The 18,448-nt window shown below is 41.9% G+C and overlaps 3 protein-coding genes across 5 annotated transcripts; 1 reads left to right on the top strand and 2 right to left on the bottom strand.

Moving 5' to 3' along the window:
- The first annotated feature begins 173 nt into the window (after positions 1–173).
- Positions 174–5,831, top strand: LOC117567072 (mediator of RNA polymerase II transcription subunit 14). Of its 2 annotated transcripts, none has more exons than XM_034246817.2 (8): positions 174–543; positions 603–1,168; positions 1,222–1,713; positions 1,820–2,187; positions 2,247–2,481; positions 2,540–3,172; positions 3,230–3,534; positions 3,598–5,831. In XM_034246817.2, exons 1-8 carry the CDS (start codon positions 380–382, stop codon positions 5,461–5,463), a joined length of 4,629 nt encoding a protein of 1,542 aa, XP_034102708.1. In that variant the 5' UTR covers positions 174–379; the 3' UTR covers positions 5,464–5,831. The 2 variants fall into 2 exon arrangements, with proteins under 2 accessions (XP_034102708.1, XP_034102707.1); XM_034246816.2 differs by having other exon boundaries at positions 2,537–3,172.
- LOC117567073 (SEC14-like protein 2) lies at positions 5,602–12,569 on the bottom strand. The gene is made up of 6 exons (XM_034246818.2): positions 11,812–12,569; positions 7,472–7,541; positions 7,359–7,402; positions 7,181–7,298; positions 6,306–7,121; positions 5,602–6,244 (listed from the first exon to the last, which is right to left on the bottom strand). The coding sequence occupies exons 1-6, from the start codon at positions 11,863–11,865 to the stop codon at positions 6,102–6,104; spliced, it is 1,245 nt and encodes a 414-aa protein (XP_034102709.1). The 5' UTR covers positions 11,866–12,569; the 3' UTR covers positions 5,602–6,101.
- A 4,749-nt stretch (positions 12,570–17,318) lies between these two features.
- Positions 17,319–18,176, bottom strand: LOC117569695 (uncharacterized). 2 transcript variants are annotated; one of them, XM_034250953.2, is made up of 2 exons: positions 17,893–18,176; positions 17,319–17,837 (listed from the first exon to the last, which is right to left on the bottom strand). In XM_034250953.2, the coding sequence occupies exons 1-2, from the start codon at positions 17,988–17,990 to the stop codon at positions 17,606–17,608; spliced, it is 330 nt and encodes a 109-aa protein (XP_034106844.1). In that variant the 5' UTR covers positions 17,991–18,176; the 3' UTR covers positions 17,319–17,605. The 2 variants fall into 2 exon arrangements, with proteins under 2 accessions (XP_034106844.1, XP_034106845.1); XM_034250954.2 differs by having other exon boundaries at positions 17,319–17,833.
- Between the last annotated feature and the right edge of the window lie 272 nt (positions 18,177–18,448).

Raw genomic sequence — 18,448 nt, 5'->3', positions numbered from 1 at the left:
GCTATCAATTAAATATTTAATACAGCTTGCATAGGTTTCCCAGTATTCAAGTGGCGCCATCTGTGTTACGTTGCTGTTGTTATGTTTGCCACTATTTGTGTCAAATTGTGTGACCAGCCTCTTTGTAGTGGGGTATATTTAATATATTTAGTCTTCATTGAAATGGCATATTGTGAAATGCAACTTGCGGTCACGCTGCTTGCACGGCAAAAAATTAACAAAGTTGCTGAAATTCTCGCAAAAACCAATTGACAAAGTGCCGAAAAACTATGAGTCGGACATTAAAAGGATAAAGCAATATTAAAAACTGAACGCAAGTTGCTTGCGTTGCTATTTGTGCAGTTAATTGCAAGTGTGAAAAAGTAGCGTAGTAAAAAACATGGCGCCTACGCCGCTGCCGCTGGAGCAAATGCCCGGTGCAAACGCTGGCTATTTGCCAGCTGGGCAGGAGGGAGGACCGCGCATCAATACCATGTCCATGTCCGTGCTAATTGATTTCATTATACAGCGCACATATCACGAGCTCATGGTGCTGGCTGAATTGTAAGTTGTTCCACATAGTTGCACTCTGCAAATACTTATTGGGAATTGTTGTTCCACAGGTTGCCACGCAAAACGGACATGGAACGTAAGGTGGAAATCTATGCGTATGCGGCGCGCACACGGCATTTATTCACACGTCTCAATGCGCTGGTCAAATGGGGCAATTCCGTCTCGAAGGTGGACAAGAGCTCACAGATCATGAGCTTCCTGGACAAACAGAATATGCTCTTCGTGGAGACAGCGGATATGTTGGCGCGCATGTCCCGCGAGACGCTAGTGCGGGCTCGTTTGCCCAACTTTCACATTCCAGCCGCTGTTGAGGTCTTGACCACTGGCACCTACAATCGGCTGCCCACGTGCATCAGGGAACGCATTGTACCGCCCGATGCAATTACGCCGGCAGAGAAGAAGCAGACTCTGTTGCGCCTTAATCAGGTAATACAGCATCGTTTGGTGACGGGCAAATTGCTGCCACAAATGCGTGAATTTCGCATACGCAATGGACGCGTTACATTTGAGATTAAGCATGAGTTTAGCGTCGCTCTCACCGTCATGGGCGACAATCCCGATGTGCCATGGCGTCTGCTGGACATTGATGTACTTGTTGAGGACAAAGAGACAGGCGGTAAGTTAAAGAAAACTTCCTAAAATACTAAACTAAACATTTCAATTCTTTAGATGGCAAATCTTTGGTGCATCCGGTGCAGGTTAACTACATACACCAACTGATCCAGGCGCGTCTCGTCGAGAATCCCAATGCCTTGAGCGAGGTTTACAATTGCCTGCACTATTTCTGTCAGTCACTGCAGCTGGAAGTGCTCTACACGCAAACGCTACGCTTGAACTACGAACGCTTAGACGACAACAATGTCAATGTGGAGGAGTATGTGCCGGGTGTTAAGCTAAGCGTATCTTATTGGCGTGATCTCAAGTCTGAGTTGGGATATCGACTCACCGTTCAATCCGATCCCAATGAAGTGGGACGACCTTTGGCTGTGGTTCACATGCCTTCGTTGGGCGCCAAAGAATCCGCCGAGGTGGCTGAACGTGCCGTGCGCTCCGAGCACCTTTCGATGGAACGCTTAATTGTGCACACTGTTTATATACGATCAGTGTCGCGACTAAGTGATCTCAAGCTGGAGTTCCAGGCCTTCCTCAAAGACGTTGACTGTGAGTGTAAATGTTTTGGTCATCAGCTGCACCAAGCAAAACAAAGTTGATCTAATTAACTGATACTTGATTGATGTACTCCACTAATATCCTATCTCTCTTTTAGTTAATCTGCAAGGCACACCAGCGATTTTGACGGTGCCTGTGCTATCACCTTGCTTGAGAGCCGAGCAGATTCATATCACCATTGATACGCACACGGGCATGTTCCGCTGTCATGTACCCAAGCACTTGGATTGCCCCATTACAGATGATATGCAAGACTGTCTGAATGGCGATCGCAGCAAGCTGCCTGCTTTGCTGTCGGAGCTGCGCTATTGGATCACTCACAGACGATGCGAGAAAACGTTGCAGCATTTACCTGCCACTGCAACAGAGACGTTGCCTTTCCTCACGCTGCCCGAGCAGGACTTGTTGCAGGTTGGACGCCACAAGATCTACGTGAAGCTGCATCGTCATCCCAATATTATATTGGTAAGTTTAGCAAACAAATTTCGCATACAATTTTTCTATAACTACTACTTATTTTTCAGGTGGTTCAATTGAAGGAGAAGAGCGCCATGCCTAATGAAATGGAGTACACTTTCCACCTGGGCTTTGTTGTATTTCAAAAGGATGAAACCGATGTGGTGGATGATTCGGCCAAGCAACTAGTTTCCATTGTAACGCAGCCACCTTCGGAGATTCCCAAATTCTACACAAAACTAATGCGTCTCATTGAGTTTGACACTTTTGTGGCCACCCATGGCCCCGGGACTGAAGTGGATGGTTAGTAAAGCTTACTTTTAGATAATCAACTCCCATTAATCCAATTAAATTTCAGCAGATTTATCACCACATAAGCGCAAGTCGAATGGCGACATTTTGGCACCGCCAGCCAAGCAACAAAAGACCATCTTTCCCGCCTACTTTATACCCGAATTGGCGCACGTTGTGGCCATGTGCGATGAGAAGATACCCTTCTTGAATCTGGCACAAACGCTATCCAAGTTTCGCATTCCGCATAGCGGCCTGCAAGTGGAGGCAAATGCCACATCGCTTGTGCTCAAGATTCTAGCATTGCCCAAGCCAGGCACCAATCAACCAACGACTGCAACTGGCGAAGCTAAACCAACGCCAGCACCAGCTGCAGCTGCTACCAACAACACTTCAACTGCACTGCCCAAGATAGAGCCACATGTCTGGGATGACTTGATGCGACGTGTGCTGTCGATTTCGGTGCGTTCGCAAACTAATAAGAATAGTCAAGTGCGCATTTGGGTTGTGGAGTTTGTATTCTACAGCACGCCGCTACAAAGCACACATCAGAAGGAACAAGGCAATCGACGCACTGTGTATCTAACGTATGAGCAGGCGAATCATGACTTCTCCAAGACTGTCGAGGATCTGCTCAACGATTGGTCCAAGATTGTCTATCTCTACACGCTTGTGCACGACTTTTCCGAGCAGTTGCGCAACAGTAAGACAAACTTAAGTGACTTCTTTGAGTAAGTCAACTAATTATGTGTTTCCACAGAGCGTCTCAGCTTGGGTGACATGCTTGTGGTCAAGTCGTATAGCTATGTGAATCTGTTGCTGGGCTATGGACCTAAGAAGGAAGTGACCTGCAACATTTACTGGTCAGTGCAATCGCATGGTTTCCGTCTCACCTTTGTCGGTGGCATTTCTGCCGTCAATGCGCACTCCATGATGCGAGATCAGCTTGCACAGCATCTGAATCAACAGCACAGCCTCACGACCATCGCACACATACTGCACGAAACGTACAATCCAATGAGCTCCATTGCCAAGCTGCCTGTGCTGCCCCTACTTGGCATTCCTGTAAGTTGACTTAACTTTTCATATGGATGTACTTGCTTTAATGTTCATCCTTCCCACTCTCAGCGTCCCCAAGTGCCGGTGCTGTCGTTCTGCATGTTGCCACAGTCGCCTTGCCTCATGCGTCTCACCTATCAAGCGGTCTACTGTCTAGAGCTGCGCTTTCGTGCCAATCGACTCGTCTCCATACGAGATGGCGTCAGTCGCTTCGATCGCAATGCCATCGAGGAGATTACACCTATACAGGGATTGAAGGCATTCTTGTCTAAGTACGTGGATGAGTCTGCTGTGTATCGACGTGGTCCACAGGACGATGACAATCCGCTGTCGCCCATGGGCATGGAAGACAACTTTGGAGGACCAAGCAGTGTAGCAGGAGTAGGTGCTGGGGGTTCGTCTCCATTCTTGGGTGCCGGCATGCGTGGTCCACAATCGCCTAGGGACAGTGGACTGCGTTTTCCAGCCCCGCACACGCCGCCCTCCAGCTCCAATCCGCACACACCGGCCAGTCCGCATCCCAGCGCCGGTGGCGGTGGTGGCAGCGGTGCCCAGAGTCACGCCAACTTTAATTTGACATCGCCGCCGGCACCGCATATGCCTCATCAGTCGCCGGGCGGCTTGATGCCCTCGTCACCGCTGAATCCTCAGCCCAGTCCGCACATGGTGCACAGTCCGGGACCCAATACGCTGTACATGCAAAGCCATCAGGATTCACCATTCACCGCCATGTCGCCGGCGAACAACAATTGGCCCGGTTCGCCCAGCATGCCACGCCCCTCACCACGACCCGGTCAGAGTCCCGAGCACAAGAGTACTGGTGGCGCAGGTCAAGGCGTCGGTGGCGATCGTGGCACGCGTGCCAGTCTGAATCGCCCTTGGCCAGGAGCTGTGCCCACTCTGCTCACGCACGAGGCACTCGAGACGCTGTGTCGCCCCAGTCCGCATCCCAACAAGGACATCAATGTGGCGGATATGAGTCCGTTGGAACGCTTCCTAGGATGTGTCTACATGCGTCGGCAACTGCATCGCAACATCCAGAGCGAGGAGACTTTGACGGCGCTCAACTCGACGGAGCCAGGTGTGGTGCTCTTCAAGGTGGATGGATTGCAGTGCCAGGTGACATTGAATCCCATGCATATGCAGTCGCTGCACTTGAAGGTAACCCAATTGCCACCGATGCCCGACAAACCCACGTTCCAGCTGAGTCCCGACGATCTGCTCGTCATCGAGCAATATTTTGACACCCGCGTCGCTGCCCCGCCGTATCGCCCCAACGCGTTGCACAGCATTTGCCGCTTGCTAAACCAACCAGGACATGTGCTTAAGGATTTCGTGCAGATCATGCGACTGGAGCTGAAACCCGAGCTGGGCGGCGATCAGCTCAAGTGGACGGTGCAGATGTGCATGCGGATGCCGCCCTCGGCGCTTCCGATTGTGCCCATTGGCAATGCGTGCGTGGTGCTGGGACGCATGAAGATACTGTTCTTCCTGCACATCACACGGATACCCTACAACGGCAAGGACTGGAAGGATAGCCCCTCACTGGTGCTGCCCATCGTCCACGACATTGCCACCAATCTGACGCAAGTGGCCGAGCGACGCGAACAGGTGCAATCTCCACTGATGGCGGCGGCGAGTCAATTGCTGCGTCGCTTTGCCGACTATGGCGTGCAGCAGTGTTCGCTGTTTCCAGCCATCTCGGATCTGCTGACCAATCTGCCGCTTACCACAGATCTGCCGCCACCGCCACCCAATCAATCGATCGGTCCGCCAGTTGGTGTGGGTGTAGGCGTTGGAGTCGGAGTGGGAGCTGGTGTGGGAGTCGGTGTTGTGGGCTCGAGTCCGAATCCGATGATGCCGATGCAACAGCTGCCGCCACAGGTGGGAGGACATGGCCCGCAGATGGGTCCGAATCCTGGGGGTCCGCAGTGATGAAGGCGCAAGCGCCGCGCCTCATCGCAGCAGCCTTGAGGCGACAACCTGGCGCAATTGCGACCAAGCCCCAGAACACACACACAGTTCAACAGAAGGAACAGCAACAGCAACCACAAAACAATAACAACAAGAACATTGATCATTATCCGTTTTATTTATTATACTTAAGTGTCAGACAAGTTTCCAAACATTCACTTGCGATGATAACAAGAAAACTCAAAAGTCACAAGTCCAAATTAAGAACAAGAACAAGTTTAGGATCGAGAATCTAAAATTCAGAATCAGAATCCGGAATATACATTACAATAAACAACTATATTGTACAGAAGTGCACTCGAAAGTAGAGACACACACACACACATACACATAATAAAGCACTAACTAACTGTAAACTGTAACTGTAATTGGTAACTACCGTAAAACGCTTTCACTTCAATTATTTATCACAAAGTTTTTGTTCCACGCCGAGCGTATCTGTTTCGTATCTGTTGTGACTACTTGCACCGAGGTTAGTATATATGGTTGTGTGATTATGGTACATCATACCCTACATGTTTGTATTTATATATTTTCTAGGGTATAACTCTTCAATCTGCTGATTTTTGGCTTTGTTTTTGGCTACGGCATCCGCTCACTCATTGTTTGCCCACCAGCTGTGTGCTGTCCATCTGCGCGGTCAGCTCACTGATGCCCTCCTCCTCCTCGGAGATGAGATCGACCCAATAGCGCAGCTTCTTGCTACGCAAATAGCTGGCCGAGTTGTCGAACACAACAGTATCTGTAAGATGCAAATCTATCTTGTGAGCTACACTCATCTTAATGATGTATGGCCAACTTACATGTGGTGTTGGGTCGCGTTGAGATGACACCGACTTCGTCCATTTCATTGGAGTAAACTGTGCCCAGCGGCACTTCGCTGCGCTTCTCTCCTGTCTTCTCGTCCACGCTGTAAATGCCAAACTTGATGTCGTAGTCGAAAGTGCGGAAATTCCACGACAGCATCTGTTGCTGCGGCAGTTGCTCGTTCTCCGGCTGACTCTTCACCTTGAAGTGCAGCTTCAGCTTGTCGCCCTTGGCCACCTGTGCCTCAGTGAAATCCTTGTCACTCTGCTGATTGCTCTGATCAATGTACAGCTCCTCGGGCAACTTTCCGCCCCAAATCATCAGCGATTTGCACTGAGGATCGCCCAGTTTGTCGACCAGTTCACCGCCCCAGCTCTTGGGAATGATCTTTGGATCCACGTGGGAGAAGAGCTGTTGCTTCCACTTGTCAGCCCCTGATTTGTAGATGTGTATCTTGCTGGTGGTGTTCTCGTCGAGGAACTTCTTCACAATGTTGAATGCCACCGAGAACAGTTTGGGCGCATTGATAATGTAGCACATTTTCAGCAGCTCTGGGAAATTGGCTTCGTACTGCTTCACCGAGGAGATGACCACTTCGGCAGCTGGCCTCCAAGCGTACTGTTTGAGGTTCAATCCTTCGCAGTCGAAGAAGACGACGAGCTGACGTGCCTTCCATCCATGCTTGAGACTCTGCTCATAAGCGTTCTTCATGAAGCGTTCCAGCAATAGCACCAAATACTTTTGGAACTCGAAGCGAGTGACGCAGTGCATCATGCCCCATATGTCGAAGTTGGCAAATGGACAAACAATCACTGCAGCAGAGAGGAAATTGTTAAACGGAAATAATTAATAGAGAACTGCCTGTGCCTACCCGGCGATCCCTCGTTGTCGTAGCCCATGAGGCCATATGGCAGATACTCTCGCAATGCCTGTGGCGCCTCCCACTTTTCAATGTTGTCCACGTTCCACATGGCTCTCGTTTTGAGGCACTGCAAGAGGGAGGGAACTGAGTAATTTAATTTGATTATCGAATGCGCATTTCTACTTACTGCTCTGAGCATTTTCTCAGCTGCATCCAAGTTCCATTTGCGAGCTGAAAGTGATTAAGAAAGTGGCATTTTAATGGAAAGTTGCAGGTTCGAGGATGGGGCAGATGACTCACCTCGCAGCCAGCGCAACAAATAGTAATCATCATGGGTCTCGTTCAGCTCAGCAGACATCAGCTGACGAAACTGCAAAAATTGCAATAAGGAAAACGATAAGCAATAATTCCCAATTCCTTTGTTCTTTGTGCGAGTTAACCTTGAGACTACTCTAAATGAACGTCTTTTTATAGCTGCATCTAATCTTGAGCTAAACACCGTTAATCTTTGCTAATAATATTAACTGATAATCATGTGACTGTAGCATATTGCAGGTCTAGTTAATACGTGTAACAATCTTGACTTCAGTCAATCGACAATCGCTATTTGAAAATTTGTTTCGCTTGGCGCTCGAAAAGTTGTTTACCTTAATAACTGTTAATTTGGCCTTGACTCAATGCCAATTCAAGTACCCTACAATAAACTCGAGTGGGGTATATTTTTATAGGTATTCCATATTGATTGTTCAACTGGTTTAAAGCGGCCATAAAATATTGTTTGAAAATAGAAAAGAGTATCTGATATTTCGGTAGTCTAAACATGTCTTGAACAAGATTCGATTTCCGCTTTATCTGAAGGTTTTTCTTTTGTTTTGTTTTTTTATGTCAGTGAGTCAGCACTTGAGACAAATCTTATTTCTGAATAATTTATACAACTAATTGGTTAGAGGTACTTTAGGTACGGATAGTTACGATCGACTATTAATGTCAATACAATGAACATTTCAATTCGTGTTTCGAATGCTTAATTGCACCCAAAAATAAAGTGGGCAAGGGTGCTGGAGCTTTGCTTTATTATAGCACTTGGCAATCACTTGGCTAAAAACGGCTAAGCAGCGCTTAGCTCGCTTTAGTTTAGACCACACAAAGCACTTGAAATTCAATAACGAGGCTAACACACACACAGCTGTCTGTTGGCTGTGGAAGTCGCGTCGTCACTTGCCAGTTGGTCACTTGGCCAGGTTTTTTCTTTGACTTGACCAAGTCGTCGCTCCTCTCTCTCTTTGAAACAAAGTCGTTTGGGGTTTTTATTGCTGTTTGCGCAGCTTGTTGGCATCTGCAGAGAGAGGGGCGGGGGGCGCTGCAAGTGTTGTAGTTTCATTAGCGCTGCGCATTTTTGGTATAACTTCCTCATAACTCACTCGAGGCTTACTAACTCACAGCTGCCCATTACCATTACCATTTTTGCTTTGTTCTCTGTTTTGAATACGACCAGGCCAAGTTTTTTTGTTAAGAGTTGTAAATAAGTTTGACTGCAGGTACTTGTAAAAATGAGGCAATCATCGAGCAAACTTATTATTATTATTATACACTTTGAAGTTTCCATTTTTGCTTGATTCTCGTTAGGTTGCAAAAGAGTGCACATTTAGGTCCAAGACTCTAGTGGCCTCTTAGCCGCTTGTTAGCCCCTTGGTCTTAATCAAATATTGATTTCGTTCGATGGGTCTTTCCATGCGAAAGAAACCAGTTGGTTAACGCAAAAAATAGTTAAAACAACAGAACTCATTAGCATTTTTACAAATAGCTCAACAACCGCTGATGACTGATGACTCGACATTTTGACGGATGAGGTAGACACATTTTTTTAAACGAGATTTCACTGCAAGTACAAGAAAAATCTCTTGTACGCATTTGAAGCATTTCCTTTTTAGGATCTGGCTACAATTTTCAATAATTCATAGAGATTTGGGCCGCTAGGTGGGCAAAATTGACTTCAGTTTACGCTAGTGAAAGTTTAAGTTAAATTTGGGTTTAGATTTTGGGATCATTATCGTGATACAAGCAACGCATTTATCATCTTTCCCTTCAAAGCTTTTCGGGGATGTCAGGGTAAAAGTTTAAAGTAACAATTAATCATTTATTCAGTCAAAAAGCGTGAAATTTAGCACTTTAAAGATCAAGAACAACAATTTGGCAAATGCACTTTGATCACAAGCACTTCTAAGGTGCAAAATAATTTTGGCGAACAATTAAACATCTTTTGCAACTAATTTGCAAGCCTTGTTCACATCATTTCAAAGATCAGAGATCCTATAAAAAAAGCAGTTACTCTGCGTTGAGCAAAAAGTGAGTCAAGGTGGAACATTTTAAAAGGCAAATGATTCACATACCCAGTTTTTCGGTTTTTAGGCGGAAAGCTTTGTAGACCTAGTACTCTATAAATACAAAAAAGTTTTTTAATTACACTTTTATCTCTAATCTGGTCAAAAGGAACGCCGCAAGAGATCGCCTAAAGTCGGTTTTGTGATAGGTTAATGACGCCTTCTAATTGCGATTGCGATATAGTTTTGCTTTTGTTTTTGTTTGTTTTTCTGTTCGCCCGGCCATGAAATGACATTTGTAATTGTGACGCTTGCTAAAATGCTTTTAGCCAGATCATGGCGAGCAACTTGGGGAGGTCAGAGGGGATAAGAGGTGGGTGGTTGGTGTGTTTGTTGTGGAAATATCAGCCGAAAGCATCTGCCAAGAATGCAGCCAAGGCAACAACAAGTGCTAAAGTGGGTCGCACATGCCGTTTGAACCGGTTCGGTTTCCATTTCAAATTCAATTTCGATTTCAAATTTTCATTTTTCATTCATTTGATTATTTGGCTGGCCTTTCGTGGGTCGTTGTCACTTGACTTAAGTTATGGCCTGTGGGCGTGGCCGAGGCGGCGGTCAATATTCGCAATGCTGATTTATTCGCCGACTAAGGAAATTTTCGTAGCTATTGCAAAGAACACTCGACGACGACGTCAACAAAGCGAAACAGCTGCACGCAAGAACAACTTGTTGTTGCTTTTGTTGTTGTTGTTGTTGATGTCAATGCAGTTTTTTTTTTATCGACTATCGGCAAATCCGGCACAGTGTCGCAGTTGCATGCAAATCCATGCGGAATGAGATAAAATGTAACGCAATCGCAATGCAATTTGTGCTGTCGTCACACTTGAATACTCAGTCATCGCATCGATTTGTTTACTCAACTCTTGAGCAAATTATAATGCGCAATTAATCATATTTTTATGGCAAGTGCTGCTGGCAACTGTTGCAAGGCCAAAGAAATCGTTGACTGCCATGTTAAATTGTGCAAAAAGACACATCTCAACCACTTTTTGATATAAAATTGTAACTGGTTTGTCGATTATTCAATTCAATGCTATTTCCCAGACTTAAATATTCCTGTTCTACAAATGTATATATAAAACAAGTCGAGAATAACTAACTGGCATTTTACAAGCTTGGAATTAGAATTATTTAATATAAGACGAGTTTTTTCTTTCTTGCTAGTCATCGAGATTTATAATTACACCTACTTTGTAATCGTATAATATCGTATTATTATCAATTCATTGCCTGTATGCATATGTATTTGTTAAGCGGTTGGATATCTGCCAATTATTTATAGATTTTTCAGTGTTCAATTATAATAACAACTTTGTCACCGCTGTCAAATGACAATAAAAAAAGTTACTATGACACTGCAAAAATATAAATGCATTTCCTTGTAATGTTCAGCTACTTAGAGCAATATAGTTGGTGCCTAGAATATTTATGGAAATGTGAATAAGAACCTATGAGTTTTGAAATGTTCTTATTAAATAATTTCACAATAAGATTAGAAAATGTATTGCGAAACTTTGAAATAGGAATGATTCACAGAACTCATGCATCTAATTAATTTAAATAATAATTAAAATGAATAATAAAACGCATGAATAATACAGAAAAAATTTCCCAATCATAATAAAATTATGTAAACATATAAACCACCAGACCCCTTATTATCAATAGTCATTGCCAAGTGCACAATTGAAAAATACAATATTGTTTATCGTTGCGGAACCGATAAACAGAGGTTCTGAATAATCATGAATAATAATATCAAACAAACAAATTTTAACTTTGAAATTTTCAAAACCCAAAATTCCAAAAAATGATATGAAGGAAGCAATTACATTTTTTTTTAATGTATTAGAATTGTGCAAAAATAAACCTTGGCTCTTAAAAGCTCTTAAATTTTTTAGTGTCATATAGTTTTGAAACACTGTTTACTTAAGAATTGCTGACATCGTCAGCATTAATAACAGTAAAGTTATACAAAAATGTTTTAATCATTATTTCACATATTTGGTAGCAGCTGCAATTATTTCGCAATATTCTCATTTAGCATTTAACTTTATTTGCCCAACATTCTAATCTAGAATCATTTTGATTGATGATCAACGCCCACACATTGTCGCTTGTGAACCAATGTGCGGGTAAATAAGTTAGAACGAGAGCGCAATAAGTATAAAGCTCAAAGAGAAGCTTTTGCTCTTCCATTTCGTCCCCCATTCATTTACCACAATGCATTGTAGCGGATTCGCTCTCTTTCGCTCTCACCTGTTCCAATGTTTTGCGCTGCTCTTCGCTGATTTCGGGTAGTGGACCAGACATTATATTTTATTTATTTATTTAAACCAAAGTTGTTAAAATGTTGCCAATTCAGTATGTTATGCACACACTGACTCACACACACACGCACTCAAACTAACACTGAGAAACACACTGAAACTTGAATTTCTTTTGCGTCGCTTTGTTATTGCTGTTGTTGTTGTTGTTTCACACGCGAAAATTGTTGGCTGATGCTTCGGTTTATTTTTTTTTCGGTTTTTGGCTTTGACTTTGGCGATTGTCGGTTTGCCCGTGGGGAGAGGAGCAAGGGGGACTGGTGTCTTAAAAATAATAACGATAAAAACTTTCTACAGTTGCGTATAGCTGTTGTCGATTTGGTCAGCCTGTTGCATATTTTCAGCGTAATTATTTTCAATTTGATGATTTGTAACTCTTTTTTAACCCAAATAGCGTCGCATCCGACCGGGTCAAGCACTCAAACTCGAAACTCGTACTCGTAGTCGTAATAACAATAATAATAATTATAGTTGCATTTGTAATTGTGCTGCACGCACTGAATACACACACACAATTAAGCCGCAATTAAATTGTCTCCGTTTGTTTATATATTTTTATGTTTTAGCCTTTTCTGCGTCAGAATATTTTTATTTGCGTTTTATTGTTGTGATTAACGAAGCGACCGGAACCGAAACAAAGGGTAGCTCTCCCTCCCAATGCGTTGCGTTTGGCGAGCGGCGTCGAACTGAGGCCCAAACAGGCGCCACATTGCTACTTAAAATGCCGCAGACACTCTGCACTTGGCACTCGCTCCACTATTTCCATTGCTTTACTCTCTCAATGTCGAAGCAACGCTTTGCGTGTGCAAAGTGCGCAGAGAGCGATATCAAAGTTCTGAGCGCTCTCTCAACATGTTGCTCTCTTACTTTTGGCATTCTCTTTGTATCTTCATTTATGTCGTTGTCTCTTGTATACTCTAATAAGCATATTAGCACAGTCATGTCTTTGGTGCTTCCTCTTCCTATTATTCATGCCTTCACCTTGCACTAGATCAAGACCAAGTCTTGTTCTAATTTAAATCATTGAATTTAGTCAATGTGTTCTGGTGTCGCATGATTGAAAACTTGAAATTTATGTGTGTTTACTAATTCATTGCATTTTTTTTTTAATCTGGCAGTTATCAACTTAGGCTAATTGATTGCAGTTTATTTTTGGTTGTAGATAGCAACATTTTTTGGGTTTGTTGGCTCTAGAAGTGTATTTTTGTTGTTGTACGAAATTATTATTTTTTATTTGCATTTTGATTTTTTGCGCGTTGAAGTTTGTTGGTTGTTGGTTTTGTTAGATAAGATAAGCAATGAGTTCAAGTGAACGTCATTACATTAGCAGTATTCAAGAAATTGTTTGGCATAGTAGCTTTATCTGGCACTCATAAGTTAAGTAGTTCGTTTTTAATATTTGACATTTTACTGCCATCAATAAAGTTAATAAATACATAATCAAATATTAACAGTAGCAATCAGATATTTAGCTTTGTTTAATATGCAATTTCATTGCTGCTTAAAAGTATGCAACCATTTTGCAATGTTAAAATATTTATTGCGAACGCCAGGTGGCGCTAACAAAAAGCTTTATACGATTATTTTACCAACGCTAGAGGACGCATTGGTTGGTGTTTCACAGGGTGTTGATGTTATACTCGATACGTAGGTGGCGCTAATTGCACAAGAAACAGCCTAAAAGGCTGCATCACTTTTTTCCACAAGAGTCAATGGCCCGAACCAAGTGTCGTTTATGACCGATTGTACGATGTCTGTTAGAATTATGCAGCTAATATAAATAATATATATTTATATATACATCAAATCAATAAATTAATACAATAATTGCACAGTCTGAGTTTCAAAATTTTCCATCATCCACACTCAACAGTTTGTTATGAGTGTTTAATGAACTTGTTTGTGGCCTCAATACATCCTGTGGATTTTTTAATGTTCCGCATCAGGTCTTGTATTTTAATAATCATTAAAAGAGGTGCGAACATTTCGCTCGACGATTTGCGGCACTGATTTATAAATTTGCAAATGGAAATGATTTGATTAGCGCCAATGCTGACGTCGCAGACGTCGACGCCGACGCCAACGCAAATCAGCTGATGGGGTTCGATCTCAACAAAAGAGATAAAGAGAGATAATGAGAGGTTTGCCCTGGCAACATCCTCTGGGGGCAATCAGTTGCATATGGTAAAGTTTATTCGCACTTGAAACTGCGAATTTACTACTTTGCGTCACAGAAATGCCAAAACTTAATAATTCAAAAGTACATATTGAAAAATAGGTTTATAAAAACAAACAATGAACCGATGATGGGCAGAGGGACGCGACGTGGAGGGGGGTTGGTCTCAGGGGGGGAGATGCCAACACATGATAGGCGTAAAATTTTATGAAATTGTTGAAATTTTCAACTGGCAATTAATGAGATAGCAAATTCAATTTGTTGCCAAAGTCGCAGAGAGAGAAAGAGAGGAGAGTAAAAATTATGACAGCGTTGCTATTGTTTTGTTGCTGCTGCTGATTATAGGCGAGATTATGTGCTAACGGTAAAATTGATTAAACATAATCGAAAATTCTATTACGAGTCTTGTTGGTATATCAATTCTAATACTAATTCGAATTCTAATGCTAGTCTCGGGCATCGTCATCGAGCATCGTAGATATTTCAGCAGCTTGTTGATTTTGCGAAAAAAAAGCACAAAAGGCGCATCAATGAAATTCAAAACAAAAACATATGCCACAACACGTGTACAACTAAAAAAAATATATATATATATATTGGAATAGGGTAGAACATAATTGCTCCGATTATTGGCATCACAACGGGCGATGGGTCAGAGGTGAGCGCTGACAAAGCGTTGAGTTCTCACATCAACACTCGGACCACATCGATCCCTTGAGCCCATCGGCTCATAGTCCACACATCGATATCAAATCCAATTCGATTCCAATTCCAATTCGAATGTGAATGCGAATAGTTTTTGGGCCAGCTGATTCGACATAAACTACAAACTGCTGGCCAATTGGTTTATGGATTTGCCGTGTATCAAACGCTCGTTTAATTTACTGCTCGCGGGGAATTACTTCGTCCGATCTCTGCCCAAGAGGATTGTCAGTTTTTCTTTTTTTCAGTACTGATGTGGCGCAGCGTGGGTGCGTACAAAAAAACAAGGCGCAATTCGAGCTAAATACACGAGTACACTGCAAATAAATAAGCTGCCAGACAAAAGACATAAAGTTGCCCAAATTCCCCCCTCCCGCCTCAGTACAGCCTCACCCTCTTTAGGGGCCCACATTTGCGGGCAATAGCTTTCGGCACTTTGCACTTGAAATTGCCAAAAATGATTGCTGTCGACCACCCGCAGTCAGGAAAATATTGAGAGAGAGAGAGAGATCGACGGATCGACGTCATGATCCTCATAATGATGCAGTCAGAAAACAAATTTAACAATTGCAAAAGTTCATGACGTTCACAACCTGTGAAACGTTGTGTGCCCCACAATTGTGACGTCACACATCACAAACATAACGTGTGCCCCACGAGGCAAGTGTGTGGTTTTCCAATTATTTGCAACATTTTCGCAATGCCGCGAGGTCTATTTTTGGTCGATTGCTCGAGATGGGATGGGATGGGATGGGAAGAAAGTGCTGCTGATAAACAAATAAACGATATACAATAACATTTACTCAAATCATCAACAAATAGAATACCACCGAACTCAACTCAACTCAACTCAATATTATATCCCAAAACAGAAACAGTTCACTTAATAATAATCTATTTGTTGATGCCATGACGAGGATCCCACAAAATTGGCCAAGTACATTCATGCCCAGATCTTTGAATATATATTGAATATATATGTATTACAGAGATTTCTGCTGGGCATTCCCGATGTTCCGATGTTAATCAGCATCGTTAAATGATTTGCAATTTATTAAACGTGATTCGAACTTCTGCCGAATTTGAGTTGAGAACATTATTTCGCATCTTATGAAATTCAACTGATCATTTCTGAGAACTTTACTCTTAGCTCGAAATGTGCTTTGAGAAATGTGCTTAACGAAATTTGCTGCCTTTCTGATTTTCATTTTGTGGAAATTCCTTGAATGATCTATGACTTTACACAACTAACGAAGGAAAATTTGCATGTGCCAATCAGTTAGCTTTGCTTTCGTTAGTTATTGGTTTAGTTTTGTAAAAGTGAAATTTCTTGGATCAAAACCATATAATATGTTAAGTAAATATAAACAATAGTACGCATTTTACTGCTTATGCTGAAAAGAAGAAATTCTCATGAATGAATGAATAAAGAAGGAATTCTCATTCAAACAAAGGTTATCTGAAAACATATTCATCACAATATATTTTCAAGACTATTATTCATCATTTCTATTAGTATAGGAATGTCATTTTCTAACTTAAACCATGCCATTTTTGGAAAAAACTAAAGCTTTCCTATAATATTCTTAGAAAATTGTGTATTCAGCTAATAATTTAAAACATTTTTGAAATAATATGGCAGATATTTGTGATATATATGATATTCACAAAATAAGGTTATCCATAAGCATATTCTTCACAATATTTTTTAGACAATGTTTCTTAACAATCATAATAAAACTTTTCTATTCTATTAAACAACTTTTCACTGCAGAATTTGACACAAATTTTGTATTGAATATAAATCATCTCTTAAGATTTTAGTTTACACTTCATATAATATTATTATCAATATTATAAATATAAAATATTTGTTGCTCCTACCGAAATTTATACTAAAATTCTTAGCGTTACAATTACGTTCTCGTGGTAAAAGATTTGCTTGATCTTACTCAAATTTAAATATATTTCCTCTCTCAAAAAAAAAAACACATATCAAAGCATCTTTTAAATTAGCATTTGATGGACAAAAACCGAATAGACTCTTAGTATTATCCATTAAAAAACCGAAATTGGTTAATTTCGTCTTTCACTTTATTGAATATTTGTTTTTATACCATTTATTTTTGCTATGAAGTTATTTAGCTTCGCCCTACACTCAATTCAATATTAAATTTATTATTTATTTATTTGTGCTATGAACTCTTTTAGATTTATTTTGCACTTTATTGGATAATTAGTTTTATATTGTTTTATTGCTTTACACTCAACTGAACATTTCATTTTATATTATTTATTTTCTTTTGTATATTGGATATATGTATGTATGACGAAATAATTTAAAAATATGTATATTATTTATTATTATTATTTTATTGAAATAACGAATCAATTTCTTATTGCAATGAAATGAGCCAGAGCGACTAAGGCCTTCAAGTAATATTATTTATTTATGTTTTTATATGTTATATATATAAAGACAAGATTTTATAAGATTTCCTATACTGAATGTATATTTATTTTTGGTCTTGGAACTTTCCTTTATTGTCGATACTATTATAAATTCAATGTGTTGATTTTGATAAGACAAATCGAGTAAATAGTTTAACGCATTGGCACAATAAATAAATTCACACATTCTAGTTTGTGAGGATGACTCATGACGAAGACTTTTCTTTTTTTTCTGGTTTTGTATTCTCCTCAAATGAATGTGCTCGCATTCCCCATAATTTTCTTGTTTTTTTGTGGCCGCACGTGTCCTTGCATACATGTGAAGGATCTCTGCCCTGCACTTGGTCATCCCAAAATGCCTTTTTTTTCGATGTTTCCCCCCCTCATTGATGTTTTGCTACCTCACGATGATGTTGATGACGATGATGTGCGTGCAGTTGGGCCTAATCCGCGTTTTAGCCGCCTTCTCCGTGCGTCGTTTAATAGCCAGTGTCAGTATTATCCTTGCTCGGTCCGAGGCAGGAAACTGTTGCTCGCCGTCGCGCCCATTAACAGAGGGCGAGGGAGAAAGCCAATGGCAATGGCAATGATGCGGCGGATTTGTGTTTCCTGCTTTGGCCACCGCCTGGCTTGACAAACAAATTAATAACAAAACGAGGGCAAACTTGGCAACGTCTGGCAAACCTTAGAACGGACGAAGCCCAACCCCAGCTGAGTGACTGAGACTGAGAGTTGCCCTCCTGCCATTGCTGATCCTGGTCATAATACGCGTAATTTTCCATTGTAAGCAAATGGACGACGTCGACGGCGACGACGACGGCGGATCAAGTCGAACCCTAGACGACCAGGGAATCCTGTGCGTTGTGCGTTGTCCTTGATGCCAATGCTCGACATAATGACTTTTGATTACAGCGCCATTAAGCGAAGCGCTGCCCAAACGATGTGTGTGCCACAGCCACAACTACAGCCACAGCTCCTTGTACATCTGTTTGATTTTATTCAGTTTGCTGTTGTTGTTGTTATACCCGTTATCATAGGGTAGAAGGGTATTATAACTTTGTGACTGCAGGAAATGTATGAACAGGTAGAAGGTGGTATCACTGATCCCATAAAGTATAAATATTCTTAATCAGAGTCAACAGTCGAGACGATATAGCCATGACTGTCTTTTCGTCTGTCTGGCTGTCTGTTTGTCTGGCTGTCTGTATGAAACACTGGATTTCAGATACTATGAAAGCTA

The sequence above is a fragment of the Drosophila albomicans genome, chromosome 3, assembly GCF_009650485.2.
Source record: "Drosophila albomicans strain 15112-1751.03 chromosome 3, ASM965048v2, whole genome shotgun sequence".
In the NCBI taxonomy this organism is placed as follows: domain Eukaryota; kingdom Metazoa; phylum Arthropoda; class Insecta; order Diptera; family Drosophilidae; genus Drosophila; species Drosophila albomicans.
This window is presented reverse-complemented; position numbering and strand designations above follow the sequence as displayed.